The following is a 12,194-nucleotide window of genomic DNA, read 5'->3' as shown; positions in this document are numbered from 1 at the left end:
TGTCAATGGGATTTCCCATGGCAAAAATACTGGAGTGGGTTGCCATTTCCTTCTCCAGGGTGTCTTCCCGACCCAGGGATCAAACCTACATCTCCTGTGTCTCCTGCATTGGCAGGCAGGTTCTTTACCACTGAACCACCTGGAAGCTTGTTACTGATGAGAACACTTCTTCAAATATACATCAAGTTTAATATATGAAAAGCCGTTCACTTTTATTGATTAACATATAGTAAGTTCACACATAATCTAAATAAAACTTTCCAAAGTTTACTCTATAATCTTTGATCAAAATACAGATTATAAGCATTTGGAAACATTCTTGTTCTTGTGATACAGTGGTCAGAGAAATGTGATATTTATGGTTTACAAAACAGAGAGAGCAGTTATTTAGTAAACAAGGATGTACATTAATTACATGACCTTTCAGGAAAAGGTTACATATATTTTTCTTGGGTATCTGTGAAGATTTCCTGATTGTTATCATGTCAACTAAAATTCATGACTTCTAGTTATTGCTGTTATAAAAATACATCAGGATTTCAGTGAGCTGCCATCTTTATATCCATAAAAAACCATTGGCGCAACTATTTAAAATTTCGACTCTCTGTCTTACTTTAATACAAAGAATTATTCTCTGAACACTTACCTAGCGGTGACATAGAGGGATGTTTTAAACAATGACAATCATCACCTCCATTTAGACTTCCACTGTACATTTCACATTAGAGGATCCTTAATAGTACATTAAAAAGTAGATAAAAATTATTTCCACCTATATAGAAGGGTTTTGTTTAACTTTGAGGCAGCAAAGATCAAGAATATTAGTTTTAAAAAAGCATATTAGTTCACATACACCCAGAAACAAAGGTATAGCATGTGGTAATTTGAAAGTTGAGTTATATTAAAGTTCACTTTCACATACTGTCAATATGAATAAGGATACAATCATAATAATTATGTTGTCCAACATCTTTCGCCTTGATCCTATGGTCCAAGTAACAAATAATTTTTCTAAGTGTTTTAACTTTGGATTATTTTCTATAATATCCTGATTTAAAGTAATACCAGAAAAGGGTTTTTGACTGAATGCTATCTTTGATGAATTCTCTGATATTTATTTAGACCTGAGTTTTTAAATTCATTTTGTACATTTTTTACAGCATTAAGCGTTCTTCCCAGTATGAACTCTCTGGCATTTTCTGATGTGTGTGCTTAGGACAAACCTCTTTCATCACTTCCTACGTTTGTAGGGTCTCTCTCCAGCACACGCTCTCTGATGCTGAGTGAGGTGACGGCTCACTTCAAGGCTTTGTCCTATTATTTCTATTTGTAAGACTACTTGGCAGTATGAATTATTTTATGGCAAGTAAGATTTGAGTGGCAATTAAAAGCTTTGCCTCATTCTTTACATTTGTATGGTTTCTCCCCAGTATGAATTCGCCTATGTCGACTAAGCTTTGAACTCTGATTAAAGGCTTTGCCACATTCTGTACATTTATAAGGCTTCTCTCCAGTATGAATTCGCTGATGTTGAGTAAGTGTTGAGTTTTGATTAAAAGCTTTGCCACATTCTGTACATTTATAAGGCTTCTCTCCAGTATGAATTCGCTGATGTTGAGTAAGTGTTGAGTTTTGATTAAAAGCTTTGCCACATTCTGTACATTTATAAGGCTTCTCTCCAGTATGAATTCGCTGATGTTTAGTAAGTGTTGAGTTTTGATTAAAGGCTTTGCCACATTCTGTACATTTATAAGGCTTCTCTCCAGTATGAATTCGCTGGTGTTGAGTAAGTGTTGAGTTTTGGTTAAAGGCTTTGCCACATTCTGTACATTTGTATAGTTTCTTCCCAGCATGAATTCTCTGATGACAGGTAAGGTTTGAGTGATGATTAAAGGCTTTGTTACATTCTGTACATTTATAAGGCTTCTCCCCAGTATGAATTCGCTGATGCACAGTGAGATATGAGCAACTATTAAAGGCTTTCCCACATTCTCTGCATGTGTGAGGCTTCTCCCCAGTATGAATTCTCTGATGCTGATTAAGATTTGAGCAACTGATAAAAGCTTTGCCACATTCTTTACACTTGTATGGTTTCTCCCCAGTATGGATTCGCTGATGTTGATTAAGTCTTGCACGTCGGTTAAAGGCTTTCCCACAATTCTGACATTTATATGGTTTCTCCCCAGTATGGATTCGCCTATGTCGATTAAGGTTTGAGCTCTGATTAAAGCCTTTGCCACATTCTGGACATTTGTAAGTCTTCTCTGCAGTATGAACAGTGAGATGTTGAGTAAGGCTTGAGGGCTTGCTGAAGGTTGTGCCACATTCTGCATATTGGTTAGGTTTCCCTCCGGTGTGGATTTTCCTGTGTCTATTTAGATTTGATAATTGAGGAAAGACTTTCCCACATTTATTCCACTTGCAGTGTTTCTCCTTAGCATGAATACTCAGATGTTGAGTAAGTTCTGATGACTGGTTAGAAACTTGACCACATTCACTAAATTTGTAATTATTCTCTTCAATATGTATATTCCCATCTGTAATAAGATTTGAGCTTTGATAAAAGACATTTCTACATTCATCACTATGGTTCTCTGAACATAGAGTTCTCTGATGATTCATGAGACCTGAGTCTTGGTCAAAGTGATTCCCAGGTTCAAGGCATGGGTAGATTCCGGCTCCATCATAAATACTGTTGTAATTATTGAAGCTGGAGCTCTCGCTTAAGGCCTCACTCGTGGGATTACACATGGAAGGTTGTTCCGCATTATCTGTACTATGATACCCATTGAATGACGGCAGCTGGATAAAGACTGTCTCATTATTATTGACATTACAGATATTGGAATAGGGAGAAAATGTTTCTTGGTGGAAAAATAATGAGCCTTCACTAAAGGATCTCTCAAACTGATCATAGTGAGATTTTCTTCCTTCATTTTCAAATCTATGGCTCTCAGACATGTATGACTGACTGTTTAATTCAAAGCTATATTCATACTGGTTTGAGTGATTATTTGTAGCATAGACTAGATGACTTTCCATGTTTTCAAAATTTCACACCAGAGAATATGTTTTTTTTTTTAAATCATGTGGGTTCTTGCTTACAAAAACATATTTTTCTGCAGAACTTATTGACTTCAAATGGAATTTTTCCCAATTTGATGCATATCCTCAATTTCTTTTGGCAATCATGTTTTCATCATGAATAATTGTCCCGATTTGGTTACATCTAAAACAACATCCTTTTGGCCCTTCACAGGCCCCCTTACTTTCCCAGTCTTTCATTAAGTACACATTTCCAAGCTGAGAGCTCTCAGAATTTCTGAGCACATTACACATGAATCTCCTATGCACTGCTTCTTTGGGAACAAACCCTGGGTGTCATGAGAAGATATCGCTGAAAGATAACAAATAACGAAGATCCCACTTAGTACCTTGAGTGAATATGCTTTACAGTTGTACACAATATTGACAAACCCTTAGCTATATTAATAAGAGGTGAGATGCAAAGAAGATCAGAAGTAAAAATAATGGCACTGTACATGTTACATAGAACAAAAAGTAATTCTATCAGGTTATGACGACTGATACTATACCAAAAAGTTGAACACCTCCAAGGAAGATTCAATTTTGAGAAACACAGAACACCTTAGATGTTAGCATGAGTGAATTAAAAAATTATAACACATCTACAACTATTAATAAGAGTAAAAAAGTAATTTAAAAAAATCCCTGGAGTAGATGAGTTAACTGGAAAATTCCAACAACATTTCAAGAAAAATAAATATCAATTCTCCATAAGGGATCACCATGTACACACTGCTATATTTAAAATGGAGAGCCAACAAGGTCCTACTGTCCTGCACAGGGAGCTCTGCTCAATGTTACGTGGCTGCCTGGATGGGAGGGGAGTTTGAGGGAGAACGGATACATGTGTATGGACGGCTGAGGCCCTCTGCTACCCACCTGAAACTATCACAACATTGTTAACCGGTTATGCTCCAATACAAAATAAAAGAACAGTAAAAAATATTTCTGTGAGTTAATAGATATATTAAATGGTTTTAGCACTGATGAGTTGGGGTAAATGCACTTAAAAATGTCTAAAATTTGATTATAGAAGAAAAAATTGGGAGGCAGAAATTGGGGATTACATTTTATGATTTCAGGGACTGAGTATGAACTTCAGAGAGCCATGTTTGAAGTTTCCATTGGAGATTAGAAAGCAGGAAGCATATATCTGTTCCCAGTATTTCTGGAATTTTGTCAACTAATCCCAGATCTCCACAACTCTTTTCTGACTTGAGGCAGAGATGGAAATTTGGAAAGGCCTTAAGGCAGAGTTTGTCAGAACTGTTAGCAGCTTTTCCTAGGTCCCCCAAAGCAGCGAGAGTATGCAGGTCCTCATAGACCAGGAGGAAGGTTTTGGCTCTCAGTGAAACTGAGGGAAAACCCACTGGAGCTGAAGAAGATGGAGATGAAACAGCAGAAGAACGGGGCCGGTCATGTCCCTCTTTGGCAGACATAAACCCAGGCTTCTCATTCTAGTGAAGCAGGCCTCCCCAAACCATCTGAACACGTCTGGCTTCCTCTGTGGTCTTTGGACCTCTCACCTGTGTCATCCGCTTCATTCATTCACACCTAGCACCGGGATTCTTCCTTTCCTCCAAAGGGGACCTGCTCATTAGAAAAATGAACATAATTAGGACTTTGGGTTTAACATATACACTCTAGTATACACAAAAATAACCAACAAGGATCTGCTGCATAGCACAGGGAACTACTCTCAATATTCGTAATAACCTATAAGCGAAAAGTGTCTGACTTGACTGATGGAAACCTCTCCTTACAAAACTCAGTATCTCTCCTGAACACTGTTGCGTGTTCATATTTCAAAGCCAACTAGCAGCAAAGAGACACTAGGAGGAAATGGAGTTTCCACCTTAGCTGTGTTGGATTGTGCACCTCCCTCACCACATCTTGCCAGGATTTTATTAAAGATAAAGAGACAAAAATGGAACTTGATGGTGTGGGAATCTAGCAGAAAACACCCGAATTGGTGACCATCAGGTGTTATGGGATAAACTGGTGTCACGTGCGAGAAACACTCAAGAAGACACGTGGTCACTGCTCAGGTACTTTCGGCAAAAATAAGGAAATGTCAATGTATCTTGAAAAAATTTCACTTTTCTGCATTTTTACTCCAAAAATACCTCCCCAGTTCTGCATCCCTAATAGCGCATTTAAATAATAGACCCTTCTTACCAATGCAGAGAATAGTCAGATTTTTGTCAAAAGTCTCTAAGGAACTCTAGACCATTAAGGTCATCCTGTTTCAGTTCATTGCAGTCCCTCTGTCCTGTCTGACTCATTGCGACCCCACCCCATCCCAACAGAAATTCTGCACATCAATGCCTTCCCTTGTCGGTCTTTCAAAAAGGGACTATTTTGAAAAACTGAAAGTTGTTCATTCACACTGGGAATGCTTCATGCCCTGTAGGGAGCCTGGAGGCAGACAAGGAGAAGAGGCTCGTGGAGAGAGAAGAGCCTGATTGTGACCCATAAAAATAAAAGAAAAAACAGTATTTAATAGTCAAAAACCACCTCACCAGGCAAGAATATCAGAAAAAGAGAATTAAAGAGTTGTATGTTTTCAATCCAGGGCATTTAAGGAGGAAAAAGCAGACACAGCCTCTAACCTGGATCAGGACATTCACCTGAGAAGCTGCCATTTCCTTCTCTTCTTCCTGCTGCCCTGGGTCGTTTTCGCATCAAGACTGTGGAGGAATCACCTCAGCGTCATGAGATTACATCTTCAGAGGTGCCAGCACAGCTCCTTCGCCTGCTCCCAACACCCTCACAGGCAGAAGGACCTTGAAAAGCGGGAAACGCCAACCTCTCCTGTCCTTTGTCTCAGGAGAGATTCAGGACAATCAGCTCCTCCGTGGAGACCAATCTATCAATTTGTTGTTGTTGTCTACTCTTCTTTCTTCATACAAAGTCCCCCAAATTCTGCTAACATGGGGTGTGTGGGCTGCACTGACTTGCCCCTTTAAAGCTCATGCAGAGCAGAAGTTGTTGCCTCTGCTTGGACTGAAGCCAGGCCTCAGCTCTCACAAATGGACCAGGAGCCACGTCCTTAACCCAGGCCTCCCCTTAGAATCCCCTGGAGCACTTCCTACACGCCACACTGATGCTCCCACAGGACCGAGAGAGAACTCTGTGGGAAGGGCACCGGGGAGGTTATCGCGTACCACTGGTCACGTGACCCTGATGGGAAACAGGTGGAAAACCACTTGGCCAAAGATTCTTTCTGAACCAGTTCAGTGTATACAATCCCATGAGGTCAGAGCCCCACTCTGAGAGGTTATGAATCTGCAGGTCTGAGGTGGGGCCATGAAATGAGTCTTCAGCAAGCTCCCTGTTTGTTCTGATGCTTCTTCCCCAAGACCCACACTCAGGAGCCCTGAGCTTCAGCCCTCACACTCAGCACAGCTGAGACCTCTCAGGAGGGAAGGGTTTAGGGCAGGAATTTCTTGGAGAGGTCAGGCTAGAACCAAGCAGAGATAGCTCCAGTACTTGGGGTTCAGGCCTTTCTAAGGGACCCTGGGTGAAGTGCTGTGGGCTCCCCAGGCTGAGCGTGGATGGGTCTATTCAAACTAAGAGGAGCAGGATTCTGGTGAGCTCTGAGGGTGTCACTGAAGGGGGGTCTGTGCAGTAGACCCTGGGGTTCAGCAAGCCTGCTGGTCTCAAGGAACGGGGTCATCTAGTGGAGGTGCTCACAGGACTGGCTGGTGTGAGTTCAAGGACCTGCAGGCTGCTGCTCCCCATACAGACGCTGAGGCAGCAACAGCACGGAGCAGTCAGGGAGGCTCTCAACAGTACTCTGTGTGGTCCTTCTTATTAGAACCGTCACAGCGTCCCCGCAGTTACAGAGAGGGGGCGGGGGAAGGTACATTGTAGAAATTATGGAAAATATGTGACATTATTTGAGGATTAAGGCCAGTAAGGAAACTAATTGTTACAGATGCCATCCCTCTGTGCTACCTAATGGTTTATTGTCACAATCTCTCCCCCGTAGCCTTAAAGAAGGTGGGAGAGGTTAATGTTGGTGGTGCATTAACCATTCATTACACATCAACTTTATCACCAGAAACCATTCAATTTTATTAATTAACATATATGAATATCACATATAGAATAAAACCTGTTACAATCCACTGTGTGACCTTAATTAAAATACAGATTTACAAGCATAGACAACAATATTCATTTGTCTGCTGCAATGATCTGAGAATTGTGACTTCTATGGTTACAAAATGGAGGCTAATCATTTAATAAACAAGATGTAACTAGCTACATGACTTTTCTGGGAAGGCTTTCGCATACTATGGTATCAGAGATGTCGTTATCCCAAGCATGTCAACTAATATTCATGACTTCAGTTGATATGATAAAAATACATTAAGATTCCAGTGAACTCTCATTATCTTATCCTTAATAAGCAAATGACATAACTATTGAAAATTTAGAATTTTGTCTTACTTTGATATATAGAATTAGTTCCTGAACACTTACATCATGGTGACCTATAGGGATGTTTCACATGAATGACAAACACCGCCATTTAGATGTTCAGTGTACACATTACATTGCAGTTAATCTTCTAATGGAGAATAAATATAAATGACTTCTCCCTAGGATAGAAGGGGTTCTTTTATCTTTGAGGCAGCAACCTTCACATACATTAGAAACAAAGCATAGCATGGAATAATTTGAGAGTTGCATTACATTCATTTTGGTTTTCAAATAATCTCAAATCATGTTGATAGAACCAGAATACATTGCTAATAATTATACCTTTCTAAACACCAACCGTCTAGTCAAGGCTATGGTTTTTCCAGTGGTCATGCATGGATTGAGAGTTGTACTATAAAGAAAGCTGAGCGTAGAAGAATCGATGCTTTTGAACTGTGGTGTTGGAGAAGACTCTTTGAGAGTCCTTTGGACTGCAAGGAGATCCAACCAGTCCATCCTAAAGGAGATCAGTCTTGGGTGTTCATTGGAAGGACTGATGTTGAAGCTGAAACTCCAATACTTTGGCCACCTGATGCGGAGAGCTGACTTATTTGAAAAGACCCTGATGCTGGGAAAGATTGAGGGCAGGAGGAGAAGGGGACGACAGAGGATGAGATGGTTGGAAGGCATCACCAGCTCAATGGACATGGGTTTGGGTGGACTCCGGGAGTTGGTGATGGACAGGGAGGCCTGGCGTGCTGCGGTTCATGGGGTTGGAAAGAGTTGGACATGACTGAGCGACTGAACTGAACTGAACTGAAACACCAACCTTTTGTCTGGTGATGCAGAGTAACATATCAATTTTCTATCTGTCTTAACTATGGATTACTATCTATAGTAATTCTCCTCCAGGAACTTCAGAAAAGAGGAATTGATGAAATGTTTTCTTATACATTCTTTGATATTTATTTAGATTTGATTAAAAACTTTGTTTTAACATCATTCACTTATCTTTCTTGTATAAACCCTTTCCTGTTTTCTAAACTAAATTTGGGATGAACCTCTTTCATCACTTATTACATTACTAGACTTTCTCTCCAGTATGTACTCTGCATATATATTAAATAATCAGGGTGATGATATGCAGCCTTGACATACTCCTTTCCCAATTTGGAACCCGTCTGTTGTTCCATGTCCTGTTCTAACTGTTGCTTCTTGACCTGCATACAGGTTTCTCAGGGGGCAGCTAAGGTGGTCTGGTATTCTCATCTGTTTAAGAATTTTCCACAGTTTGTTGTGATCCACACAGTCAAAGGCTTTAGTGTACTCAATAAAGCAGAAGTGGATGTTTTTCTGGAATTCCCTTTTTCTATGATCCAATGAATGTTGGCAATTTAATCTCTGATTCCTCTGCATTTTCTACATCCAGCTTGTACATCTGGAAGTTCATGGTTCATGTACAGTTGAAGGCTGGCTTGAAGGATTTTGAGCATTACCTTGCTAGCATGTGAAATGAGCGCTATTGTGCAGTAGTTTGAGCATTCTTTGGCATTGCCCTTCTGTGGGACTGGAATGAACACTGCCCTTTTCCAGTCCTGTGGCCACTGCTGAGTTTTCCAAATTTGCTAGCATACCTAGTGCAGCACTTTCACAGCAGCATCTTTCAGGATTGAAAAATAGCTCAGCTGGAATTCCATCACCTCCACGAGCTTTGTTGGTAGTAATTCTTCCTAAGGCCCACTTGACTTCACACCCCAGGATGTCTGGCTCTAGGTGAGTGACAACACCATTGTGGTCATCCAGGTCATTAAGACCTTTTTGTACAGTTCTTCTGTGTATTCTGGCCACCTCTTCTTAATGTCTTCTGCTTCTGTTAGGTCCATGCCATTTCTGTCCTTTATTGAGCCCATCTTTGCATGAAATGTTCCCTTGGTATCTCTAAGTTTCTTGAAGAGACCTCTAGTCTTTCCCATTCTCTTGTTTTCTTCTATTTCTTTGCATTGTTCACTTAAGAAGGCTTTCTTATCTCTGCTTGCTAGCTTTGGAACTCTGCATTCAGATGGGTATATCTCTCCTTTTCTCCTTTGCCTTTCGCCTCTCTTCTTTTCTCAGCTATTTGTAAGGCTTCCTCAGACAACCATTTTGCCTTTTTGCATTTCTTATTCTTGGGGCTGGTTTTGGTCACTGCCTCCTGTACAGTGTTGTAAACCTCTGTCCATAGTTCTTCAGGCACTCTGTCTATCAGATCTAGTCCCTTGAACCTACTTGTCGCTTCCACTGTATAATCATGTTGTTGTTGTTCAGTCGCTCAGCCGTGTCGGACTTTGCAACCCCATGGATTGCACCACTCCAGGCTTCCCTGTCCATCACCAACTCTGGAGCTTGCTCAAACATGTCCACTGACTTGGTGATGCTATCCATTATCTTGTTCTCTTTTGTCCCCTTCTCCTCCTGCCCTCAATCTATCCCAGCATCAGGGTCTTTTCCAATGAGTCAGCTCTTCACATCAGGTGGCCAAAGTATTGGAGTTTCAGCATCAGTCTGTCCAGTGAATATTTGGGGCTGATTTCCTTCAGGAAGGACTGGTTGGATCTCCTTGCAGTCCAAGGGACTCTCAAGAGTCTTCTCCAACACCTCAGTTCAAAAGCATCAATTCTTCGGTGCTCAGCTTTCTTTATAGTCCAACTCTCACATCCATACATGACTACTGGAAAAACCAAAGCTTTGGCTAGACAGACCTTTGTTGGCAAAGTAATGTCTCTGCTTTTTAATACATTGTCTAGGATGGTCATAACTTTTCATCCAAGGAGCAAGTGTCTTTTAATTTCAGGGCTGCAGTCACCATCTGCAGTGATTCTGGAGCCCCCAAAATTAGTTTAGTTTTTATTTCGTTACTCTAAGAGGTGGATCCAAACAGAGTTGCTGTTTATATCAAAGCGTGTTCTGTCTTTCTGTCTGTCCTACCTATATTTCCCTCAAGAGGTTGAGATTATCAGCCCTCTTTTGAGCTCTTTCATCAATTTGGAGTTTCTTTTTCTGGCTGGGTTCAGGGAGTGTGGTAATTGCATTCTCTTTTCACTTGAGAGACCTCCGCACTGTCCTACAGTCTGGCTGTTAACAATTGACATTGCCAGCATCCAACATGTAGGAGGGGTCCCTTCTCTCTACAACCCTTTCCAGCGTTTATTGGTTTTAGACTTCTTGCCAATGTCCATTCTGACCTGTGTGAGTTTTGATTGGCATTTCTCTTAAGATTTCGCCATGTTGAAATATTTTCATATGATTTTTAAAAAAACAGTGTGGGTAAAACTGACCTCTCGAGGTTGTCCCCTTTGACCGACTGCCCTGTTTCACATTCTTTTCTTAGGAATTCTTTTTTTAGGATCTCCCCAAGGACATTTATTGAGAACAGATGTTTTTTCCTTGCAGCTCCATGAAAGTGAAGTCGTTCAGTCATATCCGACTCTTTGTGACCCCATGGACTGGGGCCTACCAGGCTCCTCCGTCCATGGGACTTTCAGTCAGGAATACTGGAGTGGGTTGCCAATTCCTTCTCCAGGGGATCTTCCCGACCCAAGGATCAAACCCAGGTCTCCCGCATTGCGGGCAGACGCTTTACCGTCTGAGCTACAGAGCTCTAAGCCCCGCAAACATGATGAATATGAAGTGCCCATGAGCACAGGTTTTTCAGTCGTTACCAAACGTGACCACAAGGTGGCAGCATTTCTTCCTGCTCCACTGTTGGGTTTTTTGTTGTTTGTTTTTAGTGTCTATTTTCTGTTCGAGTAGAGTTGATTTCCGATGTGTTGTTTTAAGTCTACAGGAACTTGGTTTAGTTATGCATGAACGTATGTCTATTCTCTTTCGGGTTCTTTTCCTATATTGGTTCTCTCGGTGTGTTCAGTAGACTTCCCTGTGCTATTCCGTTATTTTGGATTATCTATCTGATAATAAGCAGTGAGTATGTTAATCCCAACCTCTTAATGTCTTCCTTCCCCTACCTTTAAAAAAAAAATCATAAGTGAGTTTTCTGTGAGCCTGTTTCTGTTTATAAATTACTTCATTTAGTGAATTTATAGATTCCCCCTGTAAGTGATGTATTTCTCTCCTTCTCTAATTGACGTCACTCAGTATAATAAATCTCTCGGTCCATCCATGCTGCTGCCTGTGGCAGTTTTTCGTTCTGCTGATGGCTGAGTGTATTCGGTGTACAAATGAACCATTTTCTCTTCATTTCTCTATTGATGGACATTTTGGTTGATGCTCTGTCTTGGGTATTGTCAATAGTGCTGCCCTGAAGAGAGGGGTGCATGTATCATTTTAAATTAATGTTCTTTCCGGATCTAACCAAGGAGTGGGCTTGCCGGATCGTGTACTAAGTCTATGGTTAGTGTTTAAAGGAATGCCCATCCTGTTGTCCTTCGTGGCCGCACCCGCCCATTTCCACTCCTGCCCACAGTGTAGGAGGATTCCCTGTTCCCCTCGGCAGCGTTTAATCCTTGTAGATCTTTGGGGGCATGGCTGTTCTGAGGGGTGTGAGGTGATACCGTGGCCCAGTTTTGATTTGCATTTCTCCAATAGTTCGTGATGCTGAGCATCTTTTCAGGTGCTTTATATGGCCACCTGGATGTCTTCTTTGGACAAATGCCCATTTAGATCTTTGGTCCATTTTTGCT

At 41.1% G+C, this 12,194-nt stretch overlaps 1 protein-coding gene across 1 annotated transcript; it reads right to left on the bottom strand.

Moving 5' to 3' along the window:
- Positions 1-1,061: 1,061 nt before the first annotated feature.
- On the bottom strand, positions 1,062-3,109 carry LOC133229597 (zinc finger protein 660-like). The gene has a single exon (XM_061386132.1). It carries the CDS (start codon positions 3,040-3,042, stop codon positions 1,399-1,401), a length of 1,644 nt encoding a protein of 547 aa, XP_061242116.1. The 5' UTR covers positions 3,043-3,109; the 3' UTR covers positions 1,062-1,398.
- Between the last annotated feature and the right edge of the window lie 9,085 nt (positions 3,110-12,194).

Source organism: Bos javanicus, chromosome 18, assembly GCF_032452875.1.
Source record: "Bos javanicus breed banteng chromosome 18, ARS-OSU_banteng_1.0, whole genome shotgun sequence".
NCBI lineage: Eukaryota > Metazoa > Chordata > Mammalia > Artiodactyla > Bovidae > Bos > Bos javanicus.
The sequence above is the reverse complement of the archived record's forward strand: the minus strand, read 5'-3'. Positions and strand labels throughout refer to the sequence as shown.

What these genes read in the sequence shown, in the direction of transcription:
- LOC133229597 (XM_061386132.1), bottom strand. Translation starts at nt 3,042, where the DNA reads ATGGAAAGTCATCTAGTCTATGCTACAAATAATCACTCAAACCAGTAT.